The sequence below is a fragment of the Pan paniscus genome, chromosome 8, assembly GCF_029289425.2.
Source record: "Pan paniscus chromosome 8, NHGRI_mPanPan1-v2.0_pri, whole genome shotgun sequence".
Lineage (NCBI taxonomy): Eukaryota > Metazoa > Chordata > Mammalia > Primates > Hominidae > Pan > Pan paniscus.
The window spans coordinates 40618528-40642538 of NC_073257.2; the positions used below are offsets into that span (position 1 = coordinate 40618528).

General features: G+C 38.7%; 1 protein-coding gene across 9 annotated transcripts in view; it reads right to left on the reverse strand.

Moving 5' to 3' along the window:
- The window catches only part of LOC100973318 (outer dynein arm-docking complex subunit 2), a 214484-nt gene that overhangs the window by 164760 nt on the left and 25713 nt on the right, over positions 1 to 24011 (reverse strand). For all 9 annotated transcript variants that reach the window (XR_008619896.2, XM_055092543.2, XM_055092541.2 and 6 more), the window contains 3 exons: positions 21819 to 22024; positions 19650 to 19745; positions 12291 to 12438 (listed from right to left, as the gene is read on the reverse strand). Coding sequence is in view for 8 of the 9 variants with exons in the window: in XM_055092543.2 (XP_054948518.1) it covers positions 12291 to 12438; positions 19650 to 19745; positions 21819 to 22024 (450 nt within the window). In the remaining variant the exon portion in view is untranslated. The remainder of the gene's footprint in view (positions 1 to 12290; positions 12439 to 19649; positions 19746 to 21818; positions 22025 to 24011) is intronic.

Genomic DNA, 24011 nt, shown 5'->3' on the forward strand with positions numbered 1-24011 from the left:
AGTGGAGGAAAAAGGTTTTTAACTTTTTTAAGCTCACCCAAATAAACAGAAACTATAAATCTGAGAAGTGCTACATGGGACAGGGGCATGGAGCTGTGGAAGCACATCACAGGGAACTTTGACCTAACTTGGAGCATCACTCACAGGGAAAGAACATCTGAACTGAGATCTGGACAGAAAATAGGTGATTTCCCAGGCAGAGAAGGAGGGGATGTGATGAAATGTCCACCAGTCAGAGCAAACAGTATATGCAAAAACCCAGGGGAGTAGAGCATGGCATGCTTAGCACCTAAATAAGGCCAGAGCCCAGGGAGGGAGCATGGTGCAAGATGAGCTGAAAACCAGCTGGGCTGCTGGGCCCAGAGTCTGGGCTGAGAATTTTCATCTTTATTTCAAGATTGGCCAATGTAATTTACAATGATGCCATTTATAAAAGATCACTCTGGCTGCAGAGGCCGCTGGCTGGAGGGGGCAAGCGTGGATGGATGCAGTCAGGTTACTGCAGGGATCCAGAGAATAGAAGTAACTTGGAGTAGGAGGGGAGGGTGACTCATCACGAACCATAAAGAAACTTTTGAAAGGTTTTTATCAACTTGGTTCAGGAAAGGATGCTACAAGCGTAGATGAAACTCCAACTCTGTTGGGCAACACGCTTGCAGGGTCATCATTTGAAGTTATTATCAGAGCCCCACATGACCACAGTGAGACAGGAAGGAAGGCAGAGATTGATCAGGACCAGAGGCCTCTTGTTCTGTCCCTACCCCACACAGCTTCTCCATCTGCAATCAAGAAGCAGCCGGTGAGACTTGGAGAATCGGCACCACTATCACATGGCCATCCAGCTGGCTTTGAACATTCTCAGCATTTTTTCCTTCAAACATGCCACTCAGAGAGCAAGAAAAGCAAACTCCTGCCAGTAACTGTTCATTAATGATCACAGAGGACCTGGTGCCCAGCATAAAGATTGGCTTAGAGATACTCTTCTCCCAGGATCAGAAATGGTACAAGGTGAGTGCTCACAGTGAGTGGTGTATAACCACGTGAGTCAAAGCAGAAAAATACATTGCTTTCCTTCCGTTTATTTGCAAATCTATTTTATACTGATGACTTAGCACTCAAAAACCTAAGACTCAACAGAACCCTGAGGAGAAAGAGAGAATACTGTTTCCAGAAGAAAAATATACATATAACCTTAAATAAATCAGACTCAGGTTGTTGTATTACAAGCTGCTAAGAATGTTTTATCAGGAACGGGTAAGGACAATACAAGGATGCTACATACATTCTTTTAATTGTATTTATTTATTTATTTATTTTGAGACGGAGTCTTGCTCTGTCATGCGGGCTGGAGTGCAATGGTGTGATCTCGGCTCACTGCAACCTCCATCTCCTAGGCTCAAGAGGTCCTCCTGCCTCAGCCTCCCAAGTAGCTAGTACTACAGGCATGCACCACCATGCCTGACCCATATGCATTCTTTTTAATTTGCCATGGAACATTTACAGGAATTGACAGTTATTGGAATGTTCTAGTCATTGCAATGCAGAAAAATTTATAGCAAACATAATTATCTTACTAAAAAGATTCAGAAGAATGGGCTGAATAATTATGATAATTAATTTAAAAATAGTTCAATAAAGTGGATACAAGAGCAGCATTTTAAAGTGAGTATTTATACACTAACAATACAAATCAAAATGTTTAACTTAAAAAAAGTTCCCATGTCGGGATTAGCAAAATAATAATAAAAATATCTATGACTAAATCTCATAGGAAATGTTTTAGATACACATGGAAAAAAGCTATTAAATATTACTAAATTATGTAAAAGATTAAATGGATGAATGGTCATACCATGTGCCTGAACTATTGGAATTCAACATTATTAAAATTGCAGTTTATCCAAAAATAATTTATAGATTCATGTAAACCAACCAAAATGCCCACAGAATTTTGGGGTTTTGTTAACGTGATTTTCAACTCATTCTAAAGATGATCTAGAATGAAAAATCCAAAAAATAAGTTTTAAAAATGTTAAGGTACCCATCTGGTCTACAAAATATCAAAATATACCAATGCTGTAGTAATTAAAACAGCATGTAACTAGCATGGGAACATCCAAATAAGTTAATGCAAAGAGAAAGATCCAGAAACAAACTCTCACGTGTGAGATTGCAGAATTTGATGAAGGTGGTATCCCAGATTATTGGAGGGAAAAGCAGATAGGCCAATAATCTGTGTTGATACAATTGACTGTTCCTCTAGAGAAAAAGAAGTGAAGTTAGATGCATACCTTCTATTATACATAAAGTGAATTCCAGAAGGATTAAGAATTTGAACTTAAAAAAAAAAAGCTATAAAACTAACAGAGGGAACTAGAAAGTATTTTTGTCCGTTTGGAATGGCTTCAGAAAAAACCTTCCTAGTTCTTAAGAAACAAAACCTATAAGCCATGAAGAAATAGAAGATATTTATTAATGTACAAAAGAGTAGATAAAAAGACATCCAGCTGGACACAGTGGCTCACATCTGTAATTCCAGCACTTTGGGAGGCCAAGGCAGGTGGACCATCTGAGGTCAAGAGTTCAAGACCAGCCTGACCAATATGGTGAAACCCCATCTCTACTAAAAATACAAAAATTAGCCAGGTGTAGTGGCACGCTCTTGTAGTCCCAGCTGCTTGGGAGGCTGAGACAGGAGAATTGCTTGAACTGGGGAGGCAGAGGTTGCAGTGAGCCAAGATCGTGACACTGTACTCCAGCCTGGGCAACAGACTGAGATGCCAACTCAAAAAAAAAAAAAAAAGACACACTAACAGAAAATAAATACCTGCAATTAGTATAACAGCTAAAGGATTAATTTGCATCATCAAGAATTAAAAAGATGAACAACCACACAGAAAAATAGGCAAAGGACATAAATACAATGGCTATTTGACATACAAAAAAATTGTCAACCTCACTAGTAACTAGAAATATGAAAATTCAAACAAGGTACATTTTGCCCCTATGAGAACTGGCCAAAATAAAAAATAACAAAAAGACTACACATCGATGAGAATTTACAACAATGGATTCCAATCCTATATTGACAACTTTTTTTAATTTTTTTTTTTTTTTTTACTTTAAGTTCAAGGATACATGTGCAGAACGTGCAGGTTTGTTACATAGGTAAACGTGTGCCATGTGGTTTGCTGCACCTATCAACCCATCACCTAGATTTTCAGCCCCACATGCATTAGCTATTTGTCCTAATGCTTGCCCATCCCCTTTCCCTGACAGGCCCCGGTGTGTGTTGTTCCCCTCCCTGTGTCCATGTGTTCTCATTGTAGATGAACAGTTTTATTACCACAGGGAGATTTAAAAGTCTTTCAATGCCTAGACTCCGGCCTGAACCAATTCAATCAAAACTTCCAAAAATGGTACCTGGGCATAAGGGTCTTTTGTTTATTTGCTCCATTGTTTAACAGCTCTAGCTAATTTCACTCTGAGGTTGAAGGTCCAGGGTTGAAAACTATTGGTATGTTATTGGTAGAGTGTAAATTGATATTTGCTTTCTGTAAGGAGCTATGAAACTTTTTTTTACATAAACCAAGTTTGTTTTATTACTCTTCATTATTTCTGTTTAAATTGAAAATTTTTTAATGCAAGTCTTCTCAAACTGTAGTGTGCATATATTATTTTTCTCTTTGTTTTAGACAGCTTTACTGACATATAATTGATATAAAAAACTACACATCTTTAATGTATACAATTTGATGAGTTTGGGTATATGCATATATATCCAACACCTGTGAAATCATTACTACGATGAAAGTAATAAATATATCCATCACCTGAAAACATGTCCTTTGTCTCTGCCTTTCTTGTGGTAAGAACACTTAATCTGAGATTTATTTCTTAAATGTTTTAAGTGCACAATATATATTGTTAACTATAGGTATTATGTTGTACAGCAGATATCCAGAACTTATTCATCTTTCATAAATGAAATTTTATACCCATTGAACAATTACATAAAATTGCCTTAGCTATCACAGTTCATTCCAATAAAAAATCTTATAAATATCTTGGCACGTGTATAGAACTCCCTATTACTGCTATCAAAAATGTAAATGTGCATTCTCTTTGACTCAAGCAATTCCATTTCAAAGAATCCATCCTATAGAAATAATGTATATATCCAAACAATGCGTAAAAATATTAGCTGCAGTATTGTTTGCAGTAACAAAAACTGATTTCAGGGACAACTTAAATGTTATCAATAAGGCAACTGTTCAATAACTTAATGATATATACCTTTAATGAAATACTATGTAGTCATTAAAAGGAGTGAGGCAGATATGAAAGATCACCAAGACAGAATATTAAATATAAAAAGCAAAATGTAGAATAAGAAATAGTAGGATTTCATTTATGTATATAAATTATATATGTATATAAACAGAGAAACATCTGGAAGGGACTTTCACTTTGCATGGCTTGAAGTTTCACATTGAGCATATATGAGTGTGCTATTTGTATAATATTTAAAGATTTTAAACACAGAAGAGAGTAAGGGAAACAGGGGAAGAATACCACATGCTTCTGCTATGCCCTGTGTCACAGAAACATCAGCAGCCAACAATCAGACAGCCAAACCCACTCAGGGAGCAAGAGCTGGGAAGAACCACAGCCCTGCAAGAAAAATCTCAAAGGCCAATGGACCAAAAAGGGACATGGAGTTTAATATTTTTCCTGCAAATATGCAATTTTAAATAATGATGACAATAGATCCATATAAAGATGTAAAGTAAAAAATCATTTATACCAAATCTGATGTCTCTTATTCACTCCTTAACTCATATATTTAAAAATTCTTCAGCATGCAGCCTCTGTAACAGGCCATGAGTGTGTGTTTTTAAAACAGAAAGCAAAGCAGCCTAGTACATTATAGAAACTGGGAACCAGCCAGTACCACTACTCTTCTCCAATCTACTTAGCTTTCTCAAGTGAATTTTAGGGGAAAAGCATATTTTAAGGAACAAAAATAAGTGTTGTTGCAAATACATGGGGCAAGAAATTCCCCAAAAACATCTACTACATAAAGCTGCCTTAGATATCACAGTTCATTCCAATCAAAAATCTTATAAATAAATAGATGGGTATGTGTATCATATCATGCTCTAGCTGTGCTGGCTTATAGCACACGTTCATGAATAAACACATGAGTGAATGAATGAATGAATGAATGAGTTAAAGCTTAAGGGAACTCCCCTGAGATTTTTAATATTGTCATTTTTCAGTCGTTAAGTTGATGTGGTAGCATAGTGCTAGCTAGTGGTCGCATAAACTGTTATGAGTCAGTAGCACTGTATTATCATACTGATCTAATTGTCTTTACTCTGCTTTTTCTCCACACATATTTATTTTTGACTGCCAAGAGGCAAGGAAAGTTTAAAGCTCAAAAATTTAAATACAGATTCCCCTTTGGGAAAGACGGAGAGGAGCCTCTCCATTTCTTCCACAATCTCCTTTATAACAAAAATAAAAGACGACAAATTCTTTTGTGGGCAATATAAGCATACAAGTAACACACATTACCAGTAATCCAAATACTTAAAGTGGATTCACTTCTTATACTACAATATTTATGAAAGCATAAATGCAGATTCTGAGTAGACTGTTTTTAGCTGATAGAATTTAAATATGTTATGATTTCAAACAAGCAATTAAAAAAAAAGTCACAGAAGTTGTCCTATTCGTTTGTCACTGACTTTTTTAAGAAAGCTCAACCCACATCAATGTAGCAACACATGTACTAACTTACAGAATGTTTCTCAGGAACATGGTACTCATTTGCCTTTCTAACTACTGGAGTTGATTCAAGTGGACAAACAGTGAGCATTGTTTTCCGTTTTCGAAATACTCTTTTTAACAAGAATAACTCTGTGCCATCACATTCTTTTCCATTTTTTTTTAAGTAAAGACAGCAGAAGAGCACAGTCTAATATGGCCTTCCAAACATGAATACTGAGTTCCTTTATGGCAAGGGTTCCCTGTTGACTCTCACTCAAATGAAGAAATCCAAACAAGAGAAAGACAGGAAGATACAACAGCAAGTTCTGCAGGCCTCCTGGGTCCTGAATTTCTTGACAGTGGAACCGAACAACCAGGCAATGTGCAATAAAGATAGAAGCCTGGACTCAGTCCCGGTCCGCAGCTGCCTTCTGTGTGGCCTGGAGCAAAGAATTTCTCAGCTTTTCCACCAATGAAACAAGGATCAAACTACCTGCCACTCCATACCCAAAACTCAAGTAATGGGAAAGGAATTTAATTAACTGTAATTGACTGCAAAGTACATCAAATTCCTACAACAAAAACTCATACAACTTCCAATTACCACTCGAAAGAACTCTTTAACCAATTAAGGTGTGTGTGTGTATGTGTGTGTGTTTAATCAGTTTACGTAAGATCATTAAGGAACTGAGCCTCACAAATGCAGTCTTTAACAAAGGTTTTCAAGTCTGAAAAATGTCCTTGCCAAGAATCCACCTCCAGAGAAGAAACCCAAAACCTGCCAGGGAGAGAGCTCTGGGGGTCCCTTCTGAAGCTGGCAGCCCGGTGGCATTTCTGATGCGAATGTCTTTTAGATGTCACTCTGGATTAGAGTATTGACCACTACTAAGCTGGGATCCACCAGGCATCTGGTGGCCTGAGAATACTCAATTTGTGGTTACAGAGCAGAAGCATGGCAAGCAGTCTGGCTCATGTGAAAGGTGAAATCAACGCCAGTGTTTGATGAATTTGATGATACAGGACAAACAAATTAGGCTACCCCTCACCAACCCATCGTGGGTCAGGGGCAAGGATGAATGTGTGGGAATGGCCATCCTTTCTACCAATGTAACCCCATTGTCACTGTTTTCTCATCCCTTCCTATTAGATTCACTTGGCACACCACCTGCTGCTGGATTTATCTTTCCAAATCAATGCTTTCATCATCCCTTTCCCCACTCTCCCACCTGGACTCTGATCAAAATCCCAGGTACAGAAGCTGGCATCCCACAGGGAGGAGGTACATGTGGAGAAATGGCCCTGGGAATGAGCCCTAGAGGCCTCCATCATTGCAGCAAGTACTCAGGAATAAGACCGGCTGGATGAAGCATTTCAGAGTATGGGCAGATATCCAACTGTGCTTGCCAATATAACCCTTGTTGAACCTAGAGCTGGTGCCTGGACAATACGGGCATCTTATCCTATAGTGACAGCTCTAGGAAATATCTTCAAGGGAAAGAAAGCATAATTCTAGGCCCAGCCTCTGACATGCCTCTAAACTACCAAAAAGCTGACCAACCAACCATGTTTTCGGCATTATTCTAGTCTTCTCAATGTTTTACTGGATTTACTGCCTATAGGGTTAAAACCATACCCACTCCACCTTCAATCCACATTGAAATGGATTTCAACGTGTTTTTGACCTTGGATCCACAAATTCTTTTTCATTATAATGTGTATAAAATGCAAATCTACTTATAATTATGACCTTTCAACATTTTACCCCACTCTACTGAAGAATACCCATTTGCATGAATTTATAACATATAGTACTTATAACTAATATTTATTTCCACATTTCCAAACAAAATATCCTACATCCCTTCTCCTGTTTCACAAAAGGGCTCTCCACCTACCTTATTTAGAAATGAGCACGATTTCACTGAAGTTTTAGAGAGACTCATAGATTTAGTATGGAGCATAGACACATTAACAAACCATCTCCTTTAATCGCTGGAAGTGATCAAAAGCAAGACATTTTCCTTGCAAGATTTTAAAACAATTTTGGCCAGAGGAAAAAATAATATCCATATAAAGTCAGCAAATACAGCAATCAACTAGTATGTCTACAAGAAAGATGGCAGGAAAAGGAAGAGAGAGGGATGCAAGAAAAGTGGGAAAGAAGTCAACAGCAGAAGGAAAGACAGGCTCAGAGGCAGGAAGAACTGCTTTCAGGGGGCTGAGAGTGAAGAATAGCAAAGCCCTGCCACTAAGGAACCTCACCCTCTCCCCTTCGCACCATCGGGGCAGAGGTAGGGAGGCGAGCCTGTGCACATTAGCAAGATGCCCTGCGAGATACAGCAATAAATTTAATGTGGTCTCTCTACTCAAGAAGTAGGTAGTAAGACAGACAACCTGAACCATCAGGATAGCAGAAGGAAGAACATAAGTGCTTATCAGTAACGTAGCTGAAAAGGGGGTTCATTGCTTCCTTTAGAATTAGGGTACAGCATCATCAGCTATGGGGGAGAAAAGCTGGAAGGTTGGTGAGTAAAAATGTGATACATTCATTAATTTAAAAATTAAATTGTGTTCAAAAAATCCAGATGAAAAGAATTTATACATATAAAACTTGCAGGTTGAAATTAACATATGTCAAACCAAATAATTAAATACAAACTCTATTTATGTGCCAAGATATGAGCTCATAGCTCTGGACGAATAATAAGCTATAGTTCATTGACCTGTTTGGGTATTAATGAGCTCATTAAATCTTTTTTTTTTCCAACAATCAGAGACATCACTCTACTTGGAAAATGGTAAATAGAAAGTCAGGTCAACATGAATATTTCTCTGCTAGCTTAAATCTACATTTAAGCCATAATTTCATAAATTAAAATGTCAGGTGTATTTATTTTGAGATTACCTAGAGACATTCAATTTTGCATTTCATAGACTTTTAATATCGTTTTGTGTCTCCATATAAAATATTTATCTGTGTCAAAAACTTGAAATCATTTATAGATATATTTTTCCTTTTATTGGCTATGTGAAGAATATTTACCTGTGGGAACTATAAGAATTCCAAGCAATTTACTATCTGGCCAAGAGTATCACATTTGCACTTGATTTATTGATGAATAACTTGTGCAAATTTAAGTAGCACTTCATCAATATATGTTTTCTTTAGCTGTACTGGGACAAAAATAGTGCATCTCTTTTTGGCCTAAAGCTACAAGGACTTATCCTAAATAGTTGAAAAACTCAAGACAGTTATCCAGTAATTAGGCTATTATGAGAAACTCTCTTTGCCATGTTCACTGGGAGGATATTATTGAGGCTGTTCACTCTCTCACTCCGTGCCTGCCCCATTAAATCCTAAGGGAGAAAATTCTTCCTGCTCTTAGCACCAGGATCAGTTATACTCACTGGCAACTGGTTTGTTTTTATTTTAAGACGTTGAGAGACTTTCCCTCCCTGTATTAACTCACTCTATTTCCCTCCTTTTATTGGTTGCTAGAGAACTGAAAGTAAAAGTTGAAGGCCACCTGCACGAGTCAGTTAAGTCTCCATGCCACACATTTGCTACAATAATAATAAGCAATAGAAATGATTATTATTGCCAACAGTTACTAACTACTTTGTGCTAAGCACTTTACATGTGTTATATTTCATTTAATATTCTTAATAATCCTAATATAAGAGAACTTTTATTTTTCCATCTTCACCAATGAGGAAACTGAAGCTTAGAGGGGTTAGTCAACTCACCCAAGGCCATTGAGTAAGCGGCAGAATTTCAACTCAACTGGTCTTTCCAGAGTCAAAGATCATGCTTCTAATTACTCTGGTATTCTGCTTCCTGATCCATCTTTTGTTTCTGCCATTTTGACTTGTTTCCTTTTGCTAATGAAATAAAGATAATGGACCGGGACTCTTGGGAAAAACTCAGGACTCTCTTAATTCATCTTCTGAAAGACTGTCTTGGACGGGCTTAGAGGCTCATGCCTGTAATCCCAGCACTTTGGGAGGCCAATGCAGGAAGACTGCTTGAGGCCAGGAGTTCAAGATCAGCCTGGGAAAGAGAAAAGGAAAGAGGAGAGGAGAGGGGAGGGGAGGGGAGAGGAGGGGAGGGGAGGGGAGGGGAGGGGAGAGGAGGGGAGGGGAGAGGAGGGGAGGGGAGGGGAGAGTAGGGGAGGGGAGGGGAGGCGAGGCGAGGAGGGGAGGAAGAAAGAAGGAAAGAAAGAAAGGAAAGGAAAGGGAAGGAAGGAAGAAAGGAAGGCAGGCTAAGCCCCAATGGCCCTGTCTAGAGCTGCCCACCTCAGAGAGACAGTGGTGTTGGCAAAGTTCTCCACTGCCAGTTCTTTTTTTCCCCCAGATGACATGCTTTCTAGGAGTCCAGGAGAGGTAATCACAGGAGGCCCTGTGGTTCAGTAAAGATGCAGAGGCACTGTTGCAAGCGTGGCCTAAATGTCCCAAAGCTGGGCATGGTCACCGTGCGTGCCAGTCTGGACCGCTGTGTTGAACTATGTGGTTTGTGCACAAATACTCCTGCCAAAGGGAAGTGCAGGAGCGTGTGGCCTGAATCTAGCCTGTGCTCCATGCTAGTGTTTCCAAATTCCTGACAGGTTAATCTTCAAGATTCAGGAATATGCAATCAAAATTCCTAGGAATTTTCATGAGTTCCCAAAATTATATTATTCTGTATTTTTCCTAACATTTCATTTACATGTCTTTAAATAATAATGAATGCCTATAATAGTAGTGAATCATTTCTATCATAATAAACAGCGAATCATTTTTTGTGGTAGAGTTATGCTAAAAATTTCAGAGGTTTTCTGTTAAAAAACTTATGTAATAAATGCATGATTTATTATTATTATGAGCCAAAATATGTGACATAATTATATTGCAACAACATGTAAAAACAATGTGCACCTGATATAGGAATTTCATAATACAAAACACTAAATGAGGGAAACATTAACACAAAATAAATGCCAAATAAAAACCATTTTAAAAATTGACAGATGCCACAAAAATATTTAATATTTATAAAGTATCACACTTAAAATGAAATTTTAAAACTCACAAAATATTAACTGTTCTCTCCAATAGTCTAGAGGTTTGTTTCATGACAAACAGTCCAGACTAAAAACATATTGTTCATTTTGCATTGATGTTGGTAAAATCATTAAGAGCCTGCCAAAAGGATCTCCAAGTTGAGCATTAGGGCTTGTTTCGTATAAGCTCATGTCCTTTTTGAAACATGAAAATATTATTTATTTATTTATTTCATTATTATTATTATTATTATTATTATTATTATTATTTTGAGATGGAGTTTTGCTCTTACCTCCCAGGCTGGAGTGCAATGGCATGATCTCGGCTCACTGCAACCTCCGCCTCCTGGGTTCAAGCAATTCTCCTGCCTCAGCATCCCGAGTAGCTGGGATTACAGGCGTGTGCCACCACACCCAGCTCATTTTTTTTGTATTTTTAGTAGAGACAGGGTTTCACCATGTTGGCCAGGCTGGTCTCGAACTCCTGACCTCAGATGATCCACCCTCCTCGGCCTCCCAAAGTGCTGGGATTATAGGTGTGAGCCACCGCACCCGGCCAAAATATTATTTATTTTTAATTGACAAAGAATAATTGTATATTTTTATGGGGTACAATGTGATATTTTGATAAATGTTTACATTGTGCAATGATTAAATCAAGCAAAGCCACTGGCAAATGCCCTTGGTTGATTTAACCAAACACATGGAAAAGCAGAAAGAAACCATGAGTTAAGTCAAATACTTTTTCACAAATACTTCTGGACGTCGGCTTTACACAAGGCCTAGATATCATCAATACTTAATATCTGACGTCAGAAATGAATACTAATCTGGGTTTTGGTGAGCCATTCCCCTTGCCCTCCTGCAAATTCAAATACTTAAATACGTTACATGGGCCAATTATTATGTAAAATATTCTCATATATGCTATCTGACGTGAGAGAAATGAAAATGAACCAATCCACACTATAAGCACCCACAATGTCTCAGAAACCATGCTATGGTTCAAGTGTGTTTTATTAAACCTTATAATAGTCCTATAGTACAGGTATATTAATTTTATTCTATGGGTTGAGAAAATTAGGGCTCAAAACTGTAACATTTTAATAGCTACGTTGCTAGTAAGTGAAACAGCCTGGAGTTTAACTGAAGTCCAGCTTTAAAAATCCATGTTATTTCTTCCATACCATACTACAAATCATAAAATGGCAGCAAGTCACAGTGTCAGCTGTTTACCATGCCCACTTCCCAGCCAGGAGAGAGGGTTGGTACCAGGCAGCCTGGTTGCTCCATGAGGATGAATCTTGCATCCTCAGGGTAATAAGACCTTGCCCTGCACAAACTTAGATAAAACAACAGGAATGCTTACTACTCTTATTTGAAAGAAACGTAAAGTAAACTTGGAAGCAGCATATACATCTTTGGGAAAGTATTTTAAATGAACATTGCAAACATACTACCATAGACCTTTCTTACCTTTAAATATTTCACCAGCTTCTGAATTTGCCAATATTCTGATGGCAAATCTGCACTTGCTTCCTGACGATGGTCAGGTAGTTCTTCATCTTCCTCACTTTCTGAGGAGCTATCACTAACGGTTTCCTCAATCTTTTCAGCACTCTTCCTAAGAACAATAACAACACACATACACATGTAAGCTATAGTGTGGAGATCTATTAAGACCTACATGAGGCCAGGTGCAGTGGCTCATGCCTATAATCCCAGTGCTTTGGGAGGCTGAGGTGGGAGGATTACTTAAGGCCAAGAGTTCAACACCAGCCTGAACAACATAGCAAGACTCTGTCTCTACAAAAAAAATACTTAATTAGCCAGACATGGTGGTGCATGCCTATAATCTCAGCTACTCAGGAGGCTTGACGCAGGAGGATCACTTCAGCCCAGGAGTCTGAGCTGCAGTAAACCTTTATTACATTATCACACCACTGCACTCCAGCCTGGGAGACAGAGCAAGACCTTGTCTCAAAACATAAAAATAAAAAGGAACTGCGTGAGGTGAATAAACCTGTCTCTATTGCAGGTGCAATTGCTCTGGGTGCAATAATCATAATAAAGAAAACAGTGAGAAATAAACAAGGGTATTCAGTGAATGTCCTAAGGCTGCGCTTTTCAATAAGACTGCCACTCATTGCATGTGGTCATCCATAGTTACAGGTATTTGAACTTATTTATTTAACTAAAATTAAAGAAAATTGAAAATCCAGTTCTCCAATCACACTAGCCACATTTCAAGCGCTCAATGGCCCACGTGCCTCGTGGTTACCACACTGGACAGCTCAGATATTGACTGTTTCTATTATTCCAGTAAGTTCAACTGGGCAGTGCCACAAGGCCCTAAAGTGAAAGAGTCTCTTTTACCAAAGAGAGTCAATATTCAGCACATCCCTCCATAATGTCTACACTGAAGTACTTGCAAGGGCACAAGGTGCCAAAGAACAGCAATAACATGAACATAATCAGGTTCAGGACCAAAGAGTTAACCACCAACTCTGAGAGACATTGCCATGCAAAGTGTTGAGTTCCACAGAAGTACGCCACATTCTATGGTTTGATGCATGGACAACAGTATTACAAGAGCCTTCTGGAATCCAATATATGCCCTATGTCCCTGCAGAGGTCCCTCATGCACATGCACACTCATCACACCAGCTTGTCTCCACCTCCCACCGCCGGATGCCAGGTTACTGCCATTGGGTCACCAAATCCACAATGATGTCTCAGGAACTACTCATAATCACTCACATGTGGAGAGGTGCTGAACCCAGGATATTTATCCTGATATTGTTTCCCACATATTCCTCATCTCACAGGACAGAAGCAAACTTTTAAATCTTCTAGCTATTTTTAATATTAAATAATACCAACAGCAGCTACCAGTTTTGTCTATTTTGCCCTGTGTACTTTTTTTTTTTTTTTTTAGACGAGATCTCGCTCTGTCACCCAGGCTGGAGTGCAGTGGTGCAATCTTGGCTCACTGCAACCTCCGCCTGCCGGGTTCAAGTGATTCTCCTGCCTCAGCCTCCTGAGTAGCTGGACTTACAGGCATGCGCCACCACATCTGGCTAATTTTTGTATTTTTAGTAGTGACGGGGTTTTCACCATGTTGGCCAGGCTGGTCTCGAACTCTTGACCTCGTGATCCTCCCATCTCGGCCTCCCAAAGTGCTGGTATTACAAGCATGAGCCACTGCACCCGGCCTGTCCCAGGCACTTTATATTCATTATTTCTAAACCTCACAACCACCTTGCAAAGCAGGCTCTATTATCCCCATTCTACAAGCAAGGAAATGTCAGAGAAATTAAGAGGAGAAAAAAAATCATTCACTTTGAAGGATCCAAAATTACTTAAAATATGACTTTTGCCAATCACATATTAAGGTGTCCTTAAATATCAAAGTCACAAAGTCAATGACCATAATAGAACACACAAGTCCACAATACTTTTCCTCTAACTCTGAAATCCAAAAAGCTCTGAAAACTATTTTTCCCCCCACTGGACTTAACTTGTTGCTAAGGCCTTATATGAACCAATAATAGACTATTTATGGTCTTAATTCCTCTCATTCAGTGTGAATATTCATGTTTCACTACAGAAATGCGCATGTTTTTGATTACAGGGTATTGGCTCACACTCCAATAGAGGTTATCATATAATATATATTGTATGAATTTCATTACTCTTTTTTGAAGTGAGTTTTTTAGACCCCCATGCATTTGGCCACAAGAGTTCCGGACAACAGACTGTGGGTTAAATGTTTCATTTTAATTCTCTCAACAATCTATGAGGTTGTCATTACTCTCATTATAGAGACAATGAGTTAAAAATAATTTGGGCCGGGCATGGTGGCTCACGCCTGTAATCCCAGCACTTTGGGAAGCCAAGGTGAGTGGATTGCTTGAAGTTGGGAGTTTGAGACCAGCCTAGCCAATATGGTGAAACCCTGTCTCTACTAAAAATACAAAAATTAGCTGGGTATGGTGGCGTGTGCCTCTTGTCCCAGTTACTTGGGAGGCTGAGGTAGGAGAAGCACTTGAACCTGGAAGGCAGAGGTTGCAATGAGGCAAGATCGTGCTACTGCACTCCAGCCTGGATGACAGAGCAACACTCTGTAATATTAATAATAATAACAATTTGAACAAAACTCCATGGTTAGTGAAGTGGCTGTGCTAAAACACATAGTTGTAATGGGAGCTGTTCATCTTGGTTCCTAGATGAGCTGGGGTAGTCTTTTAACTTACGTGTGCCTCGGTTTCCTCACCTGCAAATTGGGGATGATAATAGCAATTAGTATGTAAAAAGCTTATAACAATGCCTGGCATAGAGAGAGTGTGAAATATGTGTTTTAGTTCTGTATTATCAGGCATATTCATTCACCAAACATGCATGGAGGGCCTGCTGGCTGCCAGGTATCAAGTGAATGCTATTGAAGAATGCTGTCTTTCGGTATCTTTGTTAAACTCCAAGGAAAAGCTGTGGTTTTGTTTTTGAAGATTTGATCTGTTTTCATCTTAGGGACCACATAAATTAAGTAACTGGTTAGGTTTTTGTCTTTACCTCGATGTTCAGCAAGAACAGAATCAAATCTGTGGTCTATGAGTAATTATCTAAGTTCCCATTATTTGTAGCTCAGTACCTTGTCCACTTTGGTCACCATCAGAAAATTTTTATTTCTGCGTTTTCTTGTAGTGTCTTAGTAAGTTCCATGAAGGTAAGGACCATTTCTGTCTTTTATACTGTCTCCCCTAGCACAAGGAAGGCACTCAATAAATATTTGCTGGAAGAATTAATAAATTAAAGCAAGTATGAATAAGTGAATGAACAAATGACTTCAGTCAAGGTTAAGATTTTGGAAGAAGGGTACTTCTGGTGATAATTCCAGGAAGTGGCAGTAGCAGCACCTTGATGGACAGGAGGCAACAGTCAGTAAGACTGAAACCAGGGAGTGCGTAGGCCAAGATTTGGTACTGGTTTTCCTCTTGGGGTTTCAGGTTTTTCAAGATGATGATGAGACATAGGATGAAAGTGATAGTCAGTCAATGTCAAAATCGTCAGTGATAATGGATCCATAGAAAACAGCAACCAGGAAAGACAGAGGGTTACATTAGCCTCATAGGAAAGGAGGTCTAATCTGAAGAGTAAGGTAGTTTGAAGCAATAAAGAGGAGATTTCTGCATATGGTCCCCATGCCCTGTGGTTACACAGAGCCTGGGGAAAAGAAGATCTGAAGGAGAATCACTGCTGTCATGGAAAAGTTTCAATAAATGCAAGAAAGGAGAGCATGGAAGCTTTGGTGCATAGGGTGAGGATATAAGGAAATTCATTTCCTTGTAGTATGAGGGGGGGCCAAGGAAAAAATGTAGAAGAAAGAGCAAAGTGGAAGAATGATTCAGTTGGGATATTGCAGAGCAAGATACGGAGGAGAGTCCAGGAGGAGACAGGACTCATTCGAGTTTGCATTTAGAGTAGTGTCCATGGGTAAGAGGAACCCAAGAATCCTGCCTGCCACCCTCTGGAGTAGTGTATTCATTCTGGCTTCCCATTAATCTTTAGAAAATGTATCTTGGACCCCAGTAATCCATAAAAGGGTTACTGACACCCTACACAGTACAAACCTGGAGTGAAATCAACCAGGGCTGAAAACGGGCCATCTGCAGATGTTTAACTTGGATTTACAAAAATTGAATTAGTGGAATCATGATCATTGTGCTGCAATTATAAAAAGACTTACGAGAAAGTACACTTTATTCCTCATCGCTCTAGAAGTTTCTAACTCAACATTAAACTCACAGGCAAGGACTAGTCCATTTAAGCCTTCATACTCATATCAATTCATTCTCATTTTCTTTGTTTCTCTCCCTCCTCTGCTCTCTTCAACTCCCAGTGGGTTCTCGTCCATAAAAGTCTTTTCTGTTCTATTCCATTTTGGAGCATAGGAAGAGGATAGGCAATTTTTAAATTTTATTAATTTGTAAGGTTCCATGATTCTCTTAATTTCTTACAGTTTTTTTGGCACAGAGAGCCCCCAATTTTTGCACTTCCAAAAGCCAATTTGTGTGTAAAACACTATGATTATGCTTTCTGGACCCTGGAAGAGGGAAAGCCTGAATTCAAGCATCTGTTCCCATTTAATGAGCCACCTGAGTGAAGTTTCCAGTAGATCAGGTCTATTCAAGAAGTGACTTAAACTTAACTCAAAGATTCCAGATTGAAGCATATAGTAGAATAAGCCTAAATTCTTTGAGGAAAGCCTAAATTCACCTTCCCTTAGTCTAACAAGCTCCTGGAGTTGAGGGCAGAGTGAATTAGGTCTACCCAATCACTCCACAATCCCATTTTAAAAAGCAGCGCCCCAAAGAAAAGCTGTCTTTTTTTTTTCCAATTGATGAATCCTTTGACAGCTAACTTTAAAATGCTTTTCCTATTTGATATGATTTCTTCCAATCCTGTCCCATCGCAACTGCATATTCAGGAGGTAAAAAGAAGCAAATGTCAATGCTGAATTGATCTACAAACTCCACCTTAAGAAATACTTCTCTACCACAGAATTCTATCCACTTAGGCAAGATGTGACACAGAGAACCTTTCATTTTTATCACTGAGTAACAGCTGTTGCTTGGATACATTAAAACTTTACCGTATCTATTACCCTAAGCTAATTCACTAAAAATTGAAATACTTTCGGCCCAATATCTGTTTCAGAAAAGATGAAGTAGATATACTTTTCCCTATTTCTCCCACCAAGCACAACTAAAAATCTGGATATTGTATATAAAACAAACATAAGGTGACTCTGAAAGGTAGAGAAAAAGAAGAGGACTACCTAGGGATCTGAAGACCTGTGGCTCAACACAGCGGTGCATTCCCTGGGTTTTCTTTTTGTCTCATTCTTCCTAGACTGGGTACTGGAAAAGCCGGCAAAGCAGAAACTCCAGGGGGTGCAGGCAAAAAAAGGACCTAAGAAAGTCCTGCTCTGTCTAATTCAAAGGGCCAGAAAACGAAAGCCTAATAAGACAGAAAATGTTTAGACAACAAATGATCTATGTCAATCAAGACCACACATAACAGCGTGGCCCAAGTCTACCTCTTACAGCAAAGGCCAAGTGAAGAGCCTAGAGCTCTACCTTTATCAGACTGTAAGAAAGCGCTGCAACCCACCTGCTGGGGTGGCCTCAGAGAAGGCCTGACAGGGAGTCAGATGCTCACTGCCTCGTGGCAAAAATGAAGTCACTTATCCGAACTGTGATATCAGTAGAGCCCACTGACAAAGTAACCAAGGACTCCCCCGTCACACTGTCCGGCTGATATCAGCAGAGGCATAGGTGGAGCATGAACTCCCACTACCTTCCAGAAATAATGAGGACTCCCTTGCCTGACCCCCCAGGCATCAGTGAAGGCCTATGGGAAAACCTGCTATTTCAATTCCTCACCAGCCTGGAGAAGCAACACATACCTCATCCTGCCAATATGGTGGCAGAGAAGGCCTTCTAAAATAAAAGATGTAGGCCAGGTGCAGTGGCTCACATCTGTAATCCCAGCACTTTGGGAGGCTGAGGCAGGCAGATCACTTGAGGTCAGGAGTTCAAGACCAGCCTGGCCAATATGGCAAAATCCCATATCTACTAAAAATACAAAAATTAGCCAGGTGTGGCAGGGCACACCTGTAATCCCAGCTACTCGGGAGGCTGAGGCAGAAGAACTGCCTGAACTCGGGAGGTGGAGGTTGCACTGAACCAAGATTGTACCACTGCACTCCAGCCTGGGTGACAGACAAGACTCTGTCTCAAATAAATAAATAAATAATTTAAATAAGATCCAGTGTCTCATAATAACCAAAATGTCTACATTTCAACTGAAAATTATTTGTCATACCAAGAATGGGGAAGATCTCATCTTAAATGAGAAAAGACAATTTAAAAATGCCAATATCAAGGTGATGAAGAAGTATGAATTATCTGACAAAGATATGAAAGTCATCATCATAACAATATTTCAACAAGCATTATGAACATGCTTGAAACAAATGAAAAAAATAGAAAGTCTCAGCAAAGAAAGAGAAGATAGAAAAGAAAAACCAAATGGAAATTTTGGAACTAAAAATTATAAGTGAAATTAAAAACTCACTGAATGAAATTAGCAGAAGAATAGGACAGAAGAAAAAATAAATGAACTTGAAGATAGAACAACAGAATTGGCTCAATCTGAACAATGTAGAGAAAAAAATAACTGAAAAAATCAGTGAACGCAGCCTCAAGGAACTGTGAGATTGTAACAAAAGCACTAATATCCACTACTCTGAAGCTAATAAAAGTGGCTGACCCTTATCTTCCAGACATGTCACTTTTTTTGTCAAACTGAAAATCAAGTAAAAAGTTTACTAGTTGGCCTCATATTTAATTTTTAATTGTTTTCGTTAGCAATAACATAGACCACTTCAAAATCGGCAGTCATTTGTGATCAGCAAAGGGAGGCTCAGAAAGATGACATAACTTTGCCAGGACATGATTGTTCAGAGGCAAGACATCAGTTAGGAGCCCAGTGTTCCTAAACTTAGTTCACTGCTCTTTGCATTAAATACATTTCTTTTCCCACAGTCAACTAATACTAGTAAATCACTGTATTTTGGGTAACTGCATTAGAAGAATATCTTGAAAAAGTATTTAAAGAAATCCAGGGTGACCACTTTTACTAACATTCCTAGTAACCGCCAGTGTAAACATCTGGGGACCCTAATAGGAAGAATGCCATTAATTTGCATGCTCAGTAGCCCACTGCGTGAGGGTGGCTTTAGGGAACTTGTCATGCTGACCAGAAACATACCGAAGTAATTGTGCTCTTCCATGTGAAACAGATGGTCTTGGTTTTTCAAGTTTTCCTGTGTGTTTGTCCTCTTGGATTTCTTTTGCTGAGCCTTTGCTTTAAAAAATACATACAAATATATTAGCTTTATTGCTTTATGCTAATTAATAAAAAATAAAAGATGGCAATGTAGATATATACTCCATTATTTCCATGTGCTCAAATGATGTGTGTTCCTGACAAGAGTTCCAGCCTCATTCTGACACTCGGAGCTGTCTCTTTCACTCTTTCAGCACAGCCCTATGTTTTACATATTGAAGAAACTTTCTGTCCAGCACCTAGGAACAGGTCTTCACAGGCTGCCACTGTTGGTGGGAATCCTGCACCCGATGCCTTCTACTCTAGGTACGGATCGCCCCCAATTACAGTTTTCTATTTTCTTATCTTCCCCACCCAACATTGCAACAGAGACTGCACCTGGTTTTCCAGGTATTCGCAGGCTTTGCATAGTCCTTGGCATTCTGTGTTCTCCCTTGAATACCTGCTAAGGAAACTCATGCTTGAAAGAGTAAGAATATGGAAAAAGCAGTATTTTAAAACTCACTTGCCAGTTAACAGAGTTGCCCATGCATTTTTCATTTTCACATTGACTCTTTCAAACAGAGCCACAAAAGTCAAACACCCCAAAATTGATGAGAATCAATCAGAGGAACCAGTGTCTCCCCTCTCCACAGGACTCCGTTCTTCAAAGAGCTCTCTGGGTTTGCTTCCAAAACACAATGACCCTGTGATTCCCAGAATCCCTGCAGGAGAAGGTCCCTGAGTGATCAACCAGGAGTCAGTTCTTAACCCAAAAATGGGACAACATAGAGTATCACCTATAGGCTGTGACTTGTAAACTATTTGTTAAACTTTAAAAAGTGGGCTGGGTGCAGTGGCTCACACCTGTAATCCCAGCACTTTGGGAGGCCGAAGTGGGCGGATTACTTGAGCTCAGGAGTTTGAGACTAGCCTGGCCAACATGGCAAAACCTCATCTCTACTAAAAATATAAAAATTAGCCAGGCGTGGTGTCACACACCTGTAATCCCAGCTACTCGGGAGGCTGAAGCAAGAGAATCGCTTGAACCTGGGAGGCAGAGGTTGCAGTGAGCCAAGTTTGTGCCACTGCAGCCTGGGTGACAGCGAGATTCTGTCTCAAAAAATAAATAAATAAATAAATAAATAAATAAATAAATAAATAAATAAATAAATAAATCTCCAGGTGTTTTGGACTGCCCCAGCATTTACGTAGCATTGGCCCTCAATTTTTGCTTTGACGCCTGTTTATAGAAGGTCCTAAATGGCACTTGTTTTGTATATTTCATACATTCATCAAGCCAGTGTCCACTTTATATAGGTCCATTCATATTTTTAAGACTCTAGCCTTTTCATGGTATTAAAGTTCTGTTAGACATTATCTCTATGACAGTTTCCCTGATTAACTCCATATAATTTTCATCATTCCACATTCTCCCAGTGCTTACTTAACCAGGTCTCTAGCATGATTTTTACATTTCCCCTGTGACTGCTCCAAGTGTTTTATCATCTTTTCTGCATATTATTTGTCCTGACTCACCAACTATATGAAAGTGAATTGTGTTCTTCTCTTCCCTTCACAGTGCTCCACACACAAACTCTATCAAATCTTTCTGCTTAGAATACAAAGAGGAGCAGAAAGGTATCAACCTGTGCCTTGGAGGGACATGTAAATATCTATTCAATATTTTTCTATTATAAAATAAAGTTCTGGCCGGACGCAGTGACTCATGCCTGTAATCCCAGCATTTTGGGAGGCTGAGGTGGGCAGATCACTTGAGGTCAGGAGTTTGAGACCAGTCTGGCCAACATAGTATAACCCTGTCTCTACTAAAATTACAAAAAATAAAAAATAAAAAGTTAGCCAGGCGTGGTGGCATGTGCCTGTAATCCCAGCTACTCAGGAGGCTGAGGCAGGAGAATCACTTGAACTCAGGAGGCAGAAGTTGCAGTGAGCCGAGATGGCACCACTGCACTCCTGCCTGGGCAACAGAGCAACACTCCATCTTAAATAAATAAATAAATAAAATAAAATAAAATAAAGTTCTGTGAAAAATTAGGTGAGTATGGTTACTAATGCTGCATCTGAAAACAAATGCAAATATCTACATACCCTTTGTAATTAACAGTGGTCTTCCAGTTTAAGCTTGGTTCCCATCTCTTGGTCATTTGATTCCTCCCGAAATTAATTTGGTTCTTCTCCAGTGACCTTTTGTCTGAACCAGAAATGTCTTTGCAGAGGGCAGCTGCTTCTTCCTTCTTGGGGGCTTTGCCAAGCTGATCCTTTTCCTTTTGCTGGTCTTCACTGAAGCTAATTCCCTTTATTTAAAAAATGAGAATAATTTTTAATGATATCTGAATTATCTAGTGTTCTCTGAAGATTAATGCCAATGGTAAATTCAGGAAAGGAAGTCTCAGATGCATTTAACTTGTGGTCCTTAGTAACAGCTAAACAAGGACGACATCAAGACTAAGGCTTCCATTGGAGTTAGGTGGACAGTAACGTGATGTTCCTAAACTCACACCTCTGCTGCAGCACAACAGATACAACAGCAGGGCTGCACCTGCTCATTCCTCACCACCACCAAAAAATTCAACCAAAACCCTCTATTGACTAAAACACATCATATTTAAATGGCTTGAACCAAAGATAAAGGGAACATCTTGAAGGTAGACAGGTATGACATATTAAATACAGAGGAATGAACATAAGAATTTTAAGAGACCTCTCATCAGAAACACTGCAAACCAGAAGAAAAGAGAGTAATATCTTTAAAGCACTAAAAAGGAAAACACAAAAAACCATGTCAACCCAAAATTCTTTACTAAGAATAAAACGAAAATCTTTCAAAAATGAAAGCAAAATAAAAACCTTCACAGATGAACAAAAACAGAGAATTCACTGCCAGAAGACCTGTGCTAGAAATGTTAAATAAAATTATTCTGTCGGGAGTAATACCATGCCAGCCAGAAACATGAATCTATGCAAAAAAAATTAAAAGCTGCAGAAATGGTAAAAATAAATATACAAGACTTTGTGTATTATTTTTAATCATTCTAACATATAATTGACTATCTAAAGCAAAAATAGTAACAATGTTTTGAGGGGTTTATGACGTAGAAATAAAATGTGTGACAACAATAACACAAAGTATAGGGAGGGGTATTCAAGGTATACTGTTGTAAGTTTCTTAAACTATTTGTGAATTTTAGAATTTTACTTACAGGAGACGTGACAAATTTGAGATATGTATCATAAGCCAGAGGGCAGCTAAGAAACTTTTAGTAAGAAATATAACTAGTAAACCAATAGCATAAATAAAATGGAATCATTTTAAAAAGCTCAATTCAAAAGGGGCAGAGGAAGGAAAAAAACTACAAAGAACAGATGAAACAAATAGAAAACAAGTAGCAAGATAGTAAATTGAAATTTAACTATATTAGTAGTTACATCAAAAGAAAGTGTTTACACACATCAATCAAATGAGAAATCATCACATTGGATGGAAAAGGAGACCTAACTATTTGTGGCCTAAAGAAACTATTTTATATATAAAGATACAAATACATCAGAAGTGAAAGGCTGGAGAAGAATAGTTTATGCAAGCAATAATCAAAGGAAAGCAGGAATGGCCATATTAAAATCAGACAATATCGACTCCAAAGCAAATAATATTAACAGGGACAAAGAGGAGCACACATACTAATAGAGGATCAATTAGCACACAATCGTAATTGTATATTCACCAAGCAACAGAACTTCATTATATATGAAGGAAACACAGAGCTAAAAGGAAAAGTAGATAAATCCATAATTGGTAGACTTCAAAACTCTCTCAGTAATCAATAAAATGAGCAGAAAAAAACATCAGTAATGATATAGAAGATCTGAGCAACACAATCAGACAACTTGGCTTAATTGACATTTAAAAGACACACCTCTCATTAACACCAGAATACAGTCTCCTCAAATGTACAAGGAAAAAATCACCAAAATAGATCATATACTGGGCCATAAAATGAACATTAATAAGTTTAAAGTAACTAAAATCATCTAAATATCTTAATACATTGGAATTGAACTAGAAATTAGTAAAAGAAAGATCTGCAGAAACTCCTCATATATGTTGAATTAAAATATCATATATCAAATATCTGTATAACACAGTTTATACAATGCTCATAAAGAAATTTGCAGCATGAACTCTCATGGTCAAAATAATACATACATACATACATACATACATACATACATACGCTGAGACAGCCAGATCACTTGAAGCCAGGAGTTCAACACCAGCCTGGC